A 14,429-nucleotide genomic window follows, 5' to 3' on the forward strand; every position below is an offset into this window, starting at 1 on the left:
CCCGGTCCGCAGACCGGTGCCGGGCCGTGGAGTACCTGGCACCGGGCCGCGCAGCGGCCGGGGGACAGGAACGCCGCAGCGCAAAGGCTCCTGGGCCGTGCGCAATGGGCCTGCGCAAAGGCTCCTGGGCCGTGCGCAATGGGCCTGCGCAAAGGCTCCTGGGCCGTGCGCAATGGGCCTGCGCAAAGGCTCCTGGGCCGTGGCCCCACCCCTGCGCGCGCTCAGCGGGCCGTGGCGATAAAAAGGTTGGGGACCACTGGCTTAACGCATTGTAAGCCGCCCTGAGTCTCCGGAGAAGGGCGGCATATAAATCAAATTAAAAAAAAAAAAGTGAAACATAAAAACCAAGGGAGGGGAGGATGGGCACGAGAGAACTTCCTCAAAGAAGGTTTGGTGGTACTTTTGTATATTTAGGTAGGAGCTTTCATGGACAATTTATTGTATCAAGGCTTATGTTTTAGCCTTGAAGGCGTTACAAAGACTAAACACCTTAACTGGAGATAAGACTGTCTCCAGTTCATTGTGGTTATTGTGGTGATTGCTCTGCAAAACTCTGCTGAGATCTTCAGGTGTTGGCCAGTCATGTATGTGCTTGTAGAGGAGAAAAAAGCAAAAAGCAATATGACTAGATTTTCCTCAAAAATGTTTGGAAATATTTTTTTAGCAGTTGATTTACACTTCAGCGTTTTAAGAAAGCACTCATCTCGAGGTGTTGATGGTAAGCCGGTTTAATGGGTTGGTTAAAAGAAGAGCTGTCACTTTAATTAAGGAAACCCTTGAACAAATGCTAGCATCCGTTTAAGTTAATTGGCATGGCTTGATTCCGTTCAGAGAATTACAATTCTGCTCTCTGAACTTGAGGGACACCAGCAGATCCAGGCGGGCAGAAATTCCTTTTAGATTTCATAAGTTAACAAAACAGAATAATAGAGTTTGGGTGGGGGACCTTGGAGGTCTTCTAGTCCAACCACCTGCTCCAGGAGGAGACCCTATACCAGTGATGGCTAACTTTTTCCGGACCGAGTGCCCAAAGTGCGTCAACCTCCAAAATGCAATGCATGTGTAGCCCCTGCTCATGCGTGCGATGCCCCCTGCACGTGCCCTGCACCCCGGGCGTGTACGCACCCTCCCACATGTCCCCAGTGGTGGGATTCAGCCAGTTCGCACCACTTTGGGAGAACCAGTTGTTAACTTTCTGAGCAGTTTGGCAAACTGGTTGTTGGAAGAAATCATTAGGGCAGAGAACCGGTTGTTAAATTACTTGAATCCCACCACTGCATGTGCCCCGCCTCCCTGTGCATGCACATGCTGTCCCCCCCCACACGTCCCACCCCCCCACGCATGCGCGGCAGAGACACGATGTCCAGCTGGCTGGCAGGAGGCACACGCTCATGCGCAGCACAGCTGAACTAGTTTTAGTTTAGTTTTATTTGATTTGTATACTGCCCTACTCCTGAAGGACTCAGGGCGGTGAACAGCCACAGGATAAAAAACATAAATACAAAATTTAAAACTGAATAAAATCGAATTAAACAATTTGGCCGAAGATAGATTTAAAACACCCCAATAAATTAAAAACGAATTAAAATTTACATTTTAAAAAGGGGAAAAAGGGAAACAGTTAGGCCAGGCCAGCCTGATGGAATAAAAAGGTCTTGAGAGCGCGGCGGAAGGTGCGTAGATCCGGGATCCTCCGTATCTCCGGGGAGAGCTCATTCCAGATAGTAGGTGTCCCCACAGAGAAGGCTCTCCCCCTGGGGGCCGCCAGTCGACATTGTTTGGCCGACGACACCCGGAGGAGCCCCTCTCTATGAGAGCGTACCAGCCGGTGGGAGGCTACTGGTGGCAGCAGGCAATCCCGTAAGTAACCAGGTCCTAAGCCATGGAGCGCTCTAAAGGTGGTAACCAAGACCTTGAAGTGCACACGGAAGACCACCGGGAGCCAGTGCAGCTCGCACAGGAGAGGTATTACATGGGAACGCCATGTCGCTCCCATAACCACCCGCGCGGCCGCACTCTGCGCCAGTTGGAGCCTCCGGGTGCACCTCAAGAGGAGCCCCATGTAGAGAGCATTGCAGTAGTCCAGGTGGGAAGTGACGAGGGCATGAGTGACCGTGTGTAAGGAGTCCCGATCCAGAAAGGGACGCAACTGGCGAATCAGGCGAACCTGATGAAAAATCCTCCCGGTCACGGCCGTCAAGTGCTAGGGCAACAGCTCACATGCCATCAGAGAGGGCACTGCATGCCACCTCTGGCACGTGTGCCATAGGTTCGCCATCACAGCCCTATACCACTATGGACAAGTGGCTGTTCAATCTTTTCTTACAAACTTCCAGTGTTGGAGCACCCACAGCCTCTGGAGGCAAGTCATCCCACTGATTTAATTCTCACTGCTGGGAAATTTGTCCTTAGTTCTAGGTCGCTTCTCTCCTTGATTAGTTTCCATCCATTGTTTCTTGCCTTGCTTTCTGGTGCATTGGCAAAGTAAAATGGAAACACATCGCCTTTCTTCAGCACCTCCAAGAACTCAAGGACTTTTATTTGCCTTTTGATAACTAGTTAGTGGGGTAAGATTATACAGTTTTGTTTTTTTTAAAAAAGTTGGCGTTTGAGTTCATAGAAGTTCTGTAGAGGCTGCAATCTGCATTCCTTTCTAAGCCTGTGTCCAAATAGCAGCGTTTATCAGGAACAGCCTTTAAAAAGTGAAGAGCTTTTGACAGCAGTCTGGACTTCACACATATCTGTAATTGTTGTAAGCAGAGCATCTATCCGAGAGCATTGCGTTTTTCAAAAAAAAAATGGAATTAAAAATAAAGCAAAGGTTGGTGGAGCTAATTATCTGATGTTTTACCTTAAGGCAGCAAAAGGTACAGATCCTTCTTTGCCAAAAATTTTGTAGTGGGAAAAACACCTGCCCAGCACAGGTATTTGTGTTCTTGTTCAAACAATTCAAGGTTGTTTTGCAAGATCCTGAGATCTTGTTTCACAAATGGTTACTATCTCTTTTTTTTTTTTAAATATTTTTATTATAATTTTCTTTTCAAAATTCCAATACACAATCGAACAGACAGTGTCATTTTTTTTTCAAAAGACAGGTTGGATTAATTATTCAGATAAACTCACTCTCTCTCTATATATATATCAAATTTATATTTTGCTGATAAAGAAATAAAGGGAGACTAGTATAGATCTATTTCAAGCTATTTAGCTCTCATCAGCTAGCCATACCCTTACTTGGATTCGAACTTGGGCTGCCTGCATGTTAGCAGTTGTATTAACCTCTGAGCCACAAGTTCTCCTCCCTTTATCAGCTTGAGCCACTTAAGTGTTTTTCTATTGAGACACCTGTGTGTGTGTATATATATATATACACACACCTTCAACATTCTTCTAAACATTATCTATTTTTATTTCAGTTATCAATCCACCTATACCATTTATCCCACACCGGGTAGTATTCTGAATCCTCTCTTTCTTTTAATTCTAAAGTTAATTTGTTCATTTTGGCACTTTCGAATATTTTTCGAATAATTTTTTGAATAATTAATTACACAAATGGTTACTATCTCATCTATGCTGCCTGGCATATTTGCCTGGCTCCCTGATAAACTACTTTTCAAACCAATCGGTAAGCCCCATCAAATTAATTGAGAGTTACATAAAACTTTAAAAGCATAATGCTGTATATGGCAACTTAAATACACAGGCAATCAAATTGGGATCAACTCATGAGGATTGTGCGTACAATTGCTGGCTATCCAAATCTGACTTTAATAATGTAAATTGTACTCTACCAGAACTGACAGAAAGCCACTTGAAGAGACTAGAAGCATTTGAAATATGGATTTACAGGTGGCTTACGTATAAGTTGGGTTGACAGAATCAGAAATGAGGAGGAGATAAGCCGCCTGGGAAAGCCAAGGGAAATCATCAAAACCATAAAAAAGCGAAAGTTAGAATATTTTTGGAAAATACAGGAAAAATACGTCATACTTCACTTAATCCTCCAGGGAAAGATTGAAGGCAAATGAGATCCAGGCAGAAGAAGAACATCATGACTTCAAAATCTAAGGGTTTGAACAAAACTCAGCAGCACTTTTTTGTGTAGCTGTTGATAAAAATAGGATCACCAACATGATCGCCAATGTCTGACGATGGATATGGGAGAAGGAGAAGAAGAAGGAGAAGGAGAAGAAGACGAAGAAGAAGAAGAAGAAGAAGAAGAAGAAGAAGAAGAAGAAGAAGAAGAAGAAGAAGAAGAAGAAGAAGAAGAAGAAGAAGAAGAACCCTACCAATGACATTCCTCTGATTTCTTTGACGTCATCCATCCACACAATGTTTTTTCTTGTTCCTCCTTGCCTCAACCATGCCAAGCATAATGTTTTCTGGCCCTTCATCCATGTTCATCAGATGTCCAAAGTATACTGTACGACGTTCTAGTTGGTGATGGTACCTCAGTTGATCTTCTGGTCCAGGACTGGCTGATTAGTTGGAAGACATCTGTCATTTTCATCCCACTCCCAATGTCACAGATTAGGGCATGGTTGCCATCAGAAATACTTTTAATTGGATGTCTTCAGATCTTTGTGGTCATATCTTTAGCTATCACGGTCTTGTCTAGGTTTTTACTGCCTTCTTCCCACAACGAACCTCCTCCGCTTTATTTCTCCAGCACACCATTCCTCTTATCTAATCTTGAGGTTAAGAAAACATAACTATTCACCATCATCACTCTTCCCTGTCAACTGTACACTTCGAACAAATGCCTTCCTGAAGCTTCCCGTTAAAATGCAGCAAGGGTTGGCCGTGAAGTGTTGGATTGGAATGTCTGCGGAGTGGAATTAAGTCTTGGATTGGAACTGCTACACTGCTTTCATCCAGTCCAGAAAAGAGGCATAGAATACATAGATTAACAGGTTGGAAGGGACCTTGGAGGTCTTCTAGTCCAACCTCTGCCCAAGCAGGAGACCAGGTTGGAAGACATTGTGGATGTAGATTTATTTGGCCTAATGAAGGTGTTGGAATTCCTCAAAGTAGGCGATAAGCATTCGCGAGCAAAGGACTCGGCTAATGCAGAGGGCAATCATCGGTGATCATTATAACAATAGCACTTAGACTTATATACCGCTTCATAGTGCTTTACAGCCCTCTCTAAGCGGTTGTACAGAGTTACCCCCAACAATTTGGCTCCTCATTTTACCCACCTTAGAAAGGATGAAATGCTGAGTCAACGTTGAGCCTGGTAAGGTTTGAACTGCCAAATTGCAGGCAGCTGGCAGTCAGCAGATGTAGCCTGCAGTACTGCACTCTAACCACTGTGCCACCATGGCTCATCATTACGGCCATAATTTAAATGGTTTGCTTAGAGATAAACTCACGTTGCCTCGTAGTCGGTCTTCGGCCATTCAATTGTGTCCGACCCTCGGCCAGTCTCACAACACCTCCTTCAGATCCACCATGGTCATCCCAGTGTCATCCTTTATAGCAGGGGTGTCAAACTGGCGGTCTGCGGGCCGAATGTGTCACGTGCAGATCGCACCCACCCCAACTCTGTGAAGGGGAAAATGTCACGGAACGTCACATGATGGCAACATGGTACAGTGAGTTTGACACCCATGCTTTATATTATCCAGCCAGTGAATACTTCAGTGGCCCCTTCTCCTTTTTCCGCTGATCACTCTCAGCAGCATTGACTTTTCGAGTGAGTCAGCTCTCATGACCAAAGTATGACCACCTCTGTTTGACGATCTTGGCTTCAAGTGATATTTTTGGTGAGGTTCGGTCTAGGACTTCTTTGTTATTTTTGCAGTCCATGAGATGCTTAATAGTCACCACGGTTCAAGGGCGTCCATCTTTCTGCCTTTTGCAGAGCCCAACCTTTGCAGCCCTAAGTAGTAATTGGAAAAAAAATGGTTGTGTTAACTGATCTGCATTTGGTTTTGAAGCTGATGTCTTTACTCTTCCAGATGTTATTCATGCCAGATGTTGCAGTTCTTCCAAGTGCTATATAGGCCTTCTGATCTCAGGGCTTCAGTCACGACTTTGGTCGATTCTGCAGCCCAGGAAGTTGAATTCCTTTAAAGTTTTGATGGTCGATCTGCACTCCGATCCTGTGTATTCTCTGCAGTTGTCACTATCTTTCTTTTGTTCATATTAAGGTGCAGTCCAAATTTTTCAAGTTGAGCTGGAATTGTTGTCACAAACAGTTAACAAACATAGGCTGATCTGTCAAAAGCAAATTACCGAGAGGGTTGACTCCTACCTTACAGCTGTGGGTTCTACTTACTTTTACTACCGGTTTGCAACAGGATTGTGTGCATGCATGCATGCACAGATCACCAATGACAACATCCGGGGCAGTGGGCGGGGCCTCCCGCTGGTTTTACTACCGGTTCTTGCGAACCGGTCCAAACCGGGGGCAACCCACCACTGTTACCTTAGTAGGAAAACCTTCTATGAGTTTAGTGGGTGAAGATTACACTCTGCTGACTTAGCTCAAACCCCAAAACTCCTGAAATGAAAAGCTTCAGTTTAACAGGCTGTTAGGGACCTTCTGTATCTGAAGCAGTTTGAAATAGTCAACCAGTGATAGTTCCTCCAACTTCCTGGGTAGAATTTGGAAGGGCTTCCAGGGAAGCTTCTGGAGACCGGATTTTCGCTGGTACGGAGTGGGTCCAAGACAAACAGCTGTTACTTGATCAGTTTGTCTGGAATCGATAGTAATCCTCGCAAATAATCACTTACCATATTTTTCAGAGTATAAGACGCACCAGAGTATAAGACGCAGCTTAGTTTTTGGGGAGGAAAATAGGGGGGGAAAAATCTGCCTACCAAGTATTCATCTGGCTAGCGTCCTTAGTCTGGTCAGCTTCAGCACATTAGTTTGCTGGTTTTTTAATCCCCTGCTTGGGGATAAAAAAACAGCTTCTAAGGCACATCTGAGAGGAAGCAGCAATGAGAAAAGCAGCAAAGCACGGGGAGATCGCTTCACTCGGCTAGCGCCTAGTTAGGGCTGAAAAAAAGCTTTGAAAAAGCTACATTCGGACCACCCAAATTTTCAGCCTCTTTTAGGGGGGGAAAGGTGTGTTTTATACTCTGAAAAATACGGTAGATAAACAACACCTTTTAAGAGAGCTGCCATTCTTCCCTCACTTGCACACTGTCCATTACAGGTATTCCTCAACTTTAGTGACTGTTCAAAGTTACAGCGGCAGTGAAAAAAGTTACTGATGACCACTTTTCACACTTACGACCAGAGGTGGTATTCAGCCGGTTTGGACCGATTCGGGCGAACCAGTAGCAGCGGCTGTGGGTGACCACCCACCCACCCGCCTGGACATCATGCCGTCCTATTTAGCCACGTTTTCGAGGCTGGGTGCATGTGCGGAAGGCGTGCATGCAAGAAAAGTGCATTCATGGAAGGCCGAGCGCATGCATGGAAGGTGTGCGCACAGCGAGCACACAGAAGGCCAGGTACATGTGCAGAAGGTGCCCATGTGCGAGCGAAGCAAGCGTGCATGCGTGCGGTGAACCGGTGGCAACGATATGTGAAACCCACCCCTGCTTATGAGCTTTGCAGCATTCCCCATGATCATGTGATCAAAATTCAGATACTTGGCAACTGGTTTACACTTATGACCCTCGCTGTGTCCCAAAGTCATGTCGTTGCCTGCCAGCGGCCTGCGCGGATTTTTGCTGATCCCAACGACAAGGAGGCTGGTGTGTGTTGCGCCAGCACCCTGTGCAGCTGGTGCTCGAGTCGGACAGCGAGGAGGCTGAAGAAGATGTAGTGCCAGAGGCAAGGATTCAACCAGGGCCTTCAGAACCTCCAGAGGCTCCTTTAAGTGAAGAGGAAGAAGAGGAGGAGCCTCTTCTCAATGCACAAGCACGCAGAGCTGCCAAAAGGCAGGAGTCGTTACTCAGGAGGAGGTCTCCTCGAGAGTAAGGCTTGGGGCTAATTGGCTACTCCCTTAGCCTATTTAAGTTTGCATACAGCTTGTAAAAAGCTGCAGGAAACAACATTCGTTCGTTCGCTGATCATTGAGTTTGGATTTTCTCTGCAAACCTGGCTTCTGGGCTTTCTGCCAATTCTTGTAAGACTCTATCTTATCTGTGGAAATTCTGGCAGGTTTTTAAGAACGTTTTATTAATAGCCTGCATTTGCAAAAGACTGTGTTTTGAAGTAAACTGAGTTTTGTTCGCAGTTTGTGTCTGCTACATTCTTTGGGATCCGTAGCTGGGGCAGAACAGGTCATGTGACTCCCTTTTGCAACCTTCTGACAAGCAAAATCAATGGGGAAGCCAGATTCACTTAACCATCGTGTTACTACCTTACCAACCGCAGCGATTCACTTAGCAATTGTGGCAAGAAACATTGTAAAATGGAGGGAAATCACTTAACAAATATCTCACTTAACAACCAAATGTATGGGCTCAATTGTGGTCATAAATCGAGGACTACCTGTGGTCGAAGTAACTTTTGAGTGGGCCCAGGTTTGCTTCTGTCCAACAACTGCGGAGAGCATCATCTAACAAGATATCGTTTTCCCAAGCGAGCATCATACGTGGCGCGAAAGAGAACTTTCGAACTGAATGTTGGAAGGTAGAAGTGTCACAATAGACTTGAGATGATGTAGAACCTCTGCAAGCCAACTTAGGCGATCACCAACCCAGAACACCAACGCTGATGTCTTCCTCGTTGGACACAGAGGTGATAGAAGTTTGTCAGAGCTCAGGTTTTCTCCCAGGGCCAAAGGCAGGGGCAGAACAAAGCATTTATCCAATGCAGGCATTTGGGGAGCAGAGCAAATTGTCTCTCTATCCCATAATCCTGGATGCCCAGGAGTCATGTTTAAGATTTTTCAGGTGTCTTGGAATGAAGGTGAGTGGGGCGAATAGTGCCCAGTAAGAGGGCCCAGAGTTTTCTAGACTTTTTAAATTTGTAGAATTCAGAAGATGTCTTTGTTTATTTTGTAAACTAAGTTAATTAATCCTGTTTTGGAATCTACAATACAACATTTGAGAGTTTCCTCTCCAGGTTTTCAGCCACTCTGGCCAGAGATGGTTCCTGGGGACCCAGGAAAATAATTTGAGGTCTCAGATTGCCTTCAACCTGTCCTAAATTTAAAAGGAGGGAAAAAAAGGTGTTGACTCTCTTTAGCACAATAGAAGACAGCAATATTACAGCCTCAGCTTTTTACTTTTACAGATTAGTATATCCTAGTCAGAGGTGGGTTTCAGCAGGTTCTGACCAGTTCTGGAGAACCGGTAGTGGAAATTTTGAGTAGTTTGGAGAACCGGTAAATCCCACCCACCCCCATCTATTCTCTGCCTCCTGAGTTCCATCTGATCGGGAGGAAATGGGGATTTTGCAGTAACCTTCCCCTTGAGTGGGGTGGGAATGGAGATTTTACAGTATCCTTCCCCTGTCATGCCCACCAAGCCATGCCCACCAAGCCACAACCACAGAACCGGTAGTAAAAAATTTTGAAACCCACCCCTGATCCTAGTCATTTCCGCAGCAACAAATCTATCCAATTGGCAAAACCCAAATGAAAGTTTCATTTTTTTCCGTCACAAGCACAAAACCCAGAAGCGCTTCCCAAATGGGAACGCGATGAGATCTATTATCCTCTTCGTAATAAAGCCATTCTTTATTGGATTTTCAACATTTCAAGAGAAATGTTATACACATGCATGCCCACAAACCGTCATATATACATAACGTATTTATATCTCTGCTATGCTTTCGGCAGCTGTTGCATTCAAATGAACAAAACCTGCCCATTGAAACCCTCCTGCAGAGTACAAATTGAGCAATTGGGCAAGGAGGAAGACAGATGCAGAATCTCGAATGGATAGAGTGTGTATGTGTGTGTATGTGTGTGTTTTCTCACATTCACTCTTCTTTCACCCTTGAGCCTGTGGCTGCTTTCTGAAAACTGATCCAGATGTTGTAATTTCAAAACATGGCGTGCATAATCTGTGGAGGCTCTTCTGCCAGGAATCTCTTGCATCTCCCTTCTCTTTTGGGACTTCAGTTTTACTAGGGAGATAATTGTCTTTAACGTTTTTTTTATTGAGTATTATAAAATACAAAATACGAAGTGAATAGAAAAGCAGTGGGAGCAGTAGTTATGAATAGTTAGTACGAATTGCAGAAAACTACGCTTAGAAATGCACAATTATGTTAAGGCACAAATAAGCAGAAATGCAAACTTTTAAATAAAGAAACAACAGGTAAATTAGAAAACAACCACCGATATGATAGCTTCTTAGGATAGTTTTTTCTTTTTTCTTCGTGTGTGTATTGTATTGATGTATATGTATGTGTTTTTACATGTATTTATGTTGTACGTTTGTGTTCAAAAGTAAAATTTTTAAAAAATAAATAAATAAATAAAATGTATATTGAGTTTCACTAGCTTTTTCATTATTTCAGCAGATAATGAAATATGCACTTTCTAAAGAAACTTGCCTGATTTATCCGTGTAACTAGTATAAATTAAGTGCAATTAAAAACCTATGTAGCAGAGTTTGATCTTGTTTTAAGAGATAAGATTGTACTACGTAATAAAATTTCACATACCATTTTATCTGAAATTTTAAACAACCTTTAAACTATAAAGCACCACTAATTTTTTATCTAATGGTAATACATTTTCTCAACGAATCTCTAACATCTGTCTGTAAAATTGCATGCTTATTATATATGCTATAAACAGATAATGTAATTCAAATGATTGATATTGGGACAAAATATATTTGTAATAAATATATTTAGTCAAAAAAAAAAAGAAAAGCAGTGGGAGGGAAAAGGGAAAAGAGAAGTGAGGAAAGGTAAGGGGAAAAAAAGAAAAAAGAAACATTGACTTCTGACTCTCTTACAGTAAAATAAGGCATTAACACCAAATTACAACTTTCTGCTTTTACATAATAATACGAACAAGCCATTTCTAGAAAGATCTATCAATCTAATTGGTAACACCCAAAGTCAGAGCTTCATTCTTTTCCGCATCAAGCATGAAGTTCAGAAGCGGTTTCCATGTGGAAACAAAAGTACTTATGTTCTTTTCTTTAATCAAAGTGGTCAGATGTAGGGGGATGATTGTGAATCAGGGAGAGAAGACCCCCTGCCCCCCAGTCAAGTCTTAAAAGTATAAAGAGATACTCAAGATTGGCTGATTTTTGCCCTTTGGATCTTGCAAAAACTGAAGCTCCACTAAGGAAAAAAAATGAGATCCTTATAGGAGGCTGGCTGACATTGCTTGAACTCAGCTAAGCCCTGGTCCTTGGTAGCCCTTCATTTTTGGATGGAGGATCTCTGCGGACTTGAGGTTGTAGAAGATGACTTGACAAAAGCCTTTGGATGCCTTCCCAAAGAGATTGAGAGTAGAGAATCCAATATAATCATCACAAAAAGGTGACATGATAGCAGTGTTCCAATATTTGAGGGGCTGTCACAAAGAAAAGGGAGTCTACCTATTCTCCAAAGCACCAGAAGGCAGAACAAGAAGCAATGGATGACAACTAAGCAAGGAGAGAAGCAACCTAGAACTAAGGAGAATTTTCCTAACAGTTGAGATCAATTGAATGGCTTTTCTTTCAGAAGTTGTGGGTGCTCCATCACTGGAGGTATTTAAGAAGAAACTGGACAACCATTTGTCTGAAATGGCATAGGGTCTCTTGCTTGAGCAAGGGGTTGGACTAGAAGACCTCCAAGGTCCCTTCCAACTCGGTTATTCTATCCCTATTATTCTGTTATTCTGACATGAAGAATTAAGGTTTTTTTTCCCCCTAAAACATGATTACTAGAAAAATTACAGCCAAATTTAAATACAAGAGAACGCAGAAAACAATATTTGAATTATGCCCTTTTAAAAAAAGACTGTGATAAACTGATGATCCCACAGGTCCTTTTTTTCAAAAGGCAACTGGATTTTCTGGTTTTTCTTTGAAGACGTTTTGCTTCTCATCCAAGAAGCTTCTTCAGCTTTTCCTTTTCAGCTTCTTGGATGAGACGTTTCCTGCTTGAGTAGGCGGTTGGTTGAGTAGACCTCCAACGTTCCTTCCAACTCTGTTATTCTGTTACCTGTTATCAAGCGAGAATGAGGGAAAAGGTGATCCCAGGTCTGATACATTGGACAGCAGATTACCATTCCTGTTTTACAAGATTCCTCCAGAAATATAGGCTGTTAAGCAAGCTCTGTGTGCAACAACGTTCCATTCTCAATTGTTTACGTAGCCTCTGTCTTCTTCTAAAGAACAGATCCTTGGCATCTGAATCCAGCCTCAGGTGACCAACCTTCTAGTAGAAATAGGAATCTTACCTTTTGAGGATCAATGCAATAACATTTAAGGAGTAGATGAAAGACATTGGTTTTCCATTTTGACCTGAAAAATAGAATCAGTGTCAGGATGACAATTAATTTGTGTTTCTCAAGTTGTATAACATTTATAAACAAATATTCACCTGGAGTCAAGGGAATGTAATGATCGCCTCAACCATTTTGGACTCTACCTCAACATCAAGAAAACTTGAGTACTGTTACCAGCTCTGGAATGCTTCAAATCAATGGAGAAAACCTAAAGAAGGTGGACTTTTTTTGGTATCTGGGATCCCATCCCATCCCATTTCCAAGGCAATGGTGACATCAATGGCGAGGTGTGAACAAGGGTGAATGCAGCCTGTATGCATTGGCGAGAACTCACCGGTGTGTTATGTGACAGACAAATGCCAACCCGTCTTAAACCTAAGATTTACAAGACAACCATCCGCTCTTTTGCAGTGTAGGGCACTGAATGCTGGTCAGCAACAACAGTGACCGAAAGCTCTCTCCATGTTATGGAAATGCGAAGGCTCCGTTGGGTATCGGGCATCTCCCTTCTTGACTGCATCCCAAATGACACCATTTGACAACATTTTGGTGCAGCACCAATTATAGAGAAGATGAGAGAAGGCCAGCTCTGCCGGTATGGACATGTCCAGAGAGCAGCATCTTCCACCATGGCCAAGACTATCTACCAACTAGAAGTCACCATAGCCGGTGACTTTGCGGGTCTCCAAAACAGAGATGGCAAGACAGCATCAACAGAGATATGCAAGCCGTGGTCCTGTGCCCTGGAGATGCAGCTGACCATGCAAAGTGGCATTCAGTGATCCCAAAAGCAGACCCTGCACCTGCGGAAATACCCTAGGAAGAAGAAGAAGAGTCAAGTGACTATAACTGGGTGAAGAGCTTGATAAGGATAAGGCAAAAAATGATCAAACCAAACTTCCTGCATTTGGAAAATATTTCAGCAATATTTAAGTCAATGAAACTTAGGTAATGATGTTGTAATTATGCAGGGTCCTATATACATAGTCAAATATTCACAGACATATTTCCTCTGTATGCTGAATAACAAGAAATGTTGCATTTTTGAATAGGTAATCTTTGAAAAACCGTGTAGTGACCAAAACTAATAATCCATGGAAATAACATTCAAATCCCTGCCAAATGCATAGCAAGGTAAAATACTTTCTCTTACAGGGGAAGATGACATGGACATATTTAGGGCTTTTCTGTTGACCAAAGGTAGAAAATGTCTTCCTTATTCCATAGAATCCCCATAAGAAGAGGACGCTGTATTGCATTTTGAAGGGATAGAGACTATTTTTAGCCTACCAATTTAATAATAGCAATAGCACTTAGACTTATATACCGCTTTACAGTGTTTTACAGTCCTGGGCTGTCAGCTGTACAAGTTCAGTGTCTTTAACCACTGCACCCCTTTAATAGAGCTTAGGATAGCACTTATAGCAATAGCATTTAGACTTATATACACAGTCCTTTAAGCACTCTCTAAACAGTTTACAGAGTCAGCACATTGCCCCCAACAATTTGGGGCCTCATTTTACTCACCTCGGAAGGATGGAAGTCTGAGTCAACCTTGAGCCTGGTGAGATTCAAACTGCGAAATTGCAGGCAGCCGGCAGTCAGCAGAAGTAGCCTGCAGTACTGCACTCTAACCACTGCAGCACCGTGGCTCAATAAACTCATATTTGGAATCTTTTATACATCTAGAATACAGGTGGTCCTTGACTTAGGACCACAATGGAGCCCAGAATTTATGTTGCTAAATAATAAATTTGTTAAGTGAATTTTGCCCCATTTTATGACATTTCTTGTCACCATTATTAAGTGAATCACTGCAGTTCTTCAGTTAGTAGCATGGTTGTTAAGTGAATCCGGCTTCCCCATTGACTTTGCTTTGTCAGACGGGGATCATGTGACCCCGGGAGATTGCAACGGTCATAAATATGAATCAGTTGTCAAGCAACCTAATGTAAATCATGCGACCAAGGGAATGCTGAAATGATCATAAGTGTGAGAAATGGTCATAAATAACTTTTTTCACTGCCATTGTAACTTTGAATGGTCACTAAA

General features: G+C 43.1%; 1 protein-coding gene across 3 annotated transcripts in view; it reads left to right on the forward strand.

Moving 5' to 3' along the window:
• The window catches only part of TBC1D4 (TBC1 domain family member 4), a 111,921-nt gene that overhangs the window by 37,721 nt on the left and 59,771 nt on the right, over positions 1–14,429 (forward strand). Inside the window, exon 1 of one of the 3 annotated variants that reach the window (XM_087895546.1) lies at positions 8,630–8,881. The exons of the other annotated variants lie outside the window; for them this stretch is intronic. Within the exon in view, the coding sequence (XP_087751672.1) occupies positions 8,687–8,881 (195 nt within the window). The 5' untranslated portion in view covers positions 8,630–8,686. Of the gene's footprint in view, positions 1–8,629; positions 8,882–14,429 lie in introns of those variants that run through there. 3 annotated transcript variants of the gene reach the window in all.

The sequence above is a fragment of the Pantherophis guttatus genome, chromosome 5 (genome assembly GCF_059756535.1).
Source record: "Pantherophis guttatus breed Tessera chromosome 5, ASM5975653v1, whole genome shotgun sequence".
Lineage (NCBI taxonomy): Eukaryota > Metazoa > Chordata > Lepidosauria > Squamata > Colubridae > Pantherophis > Pantherophis guttatus.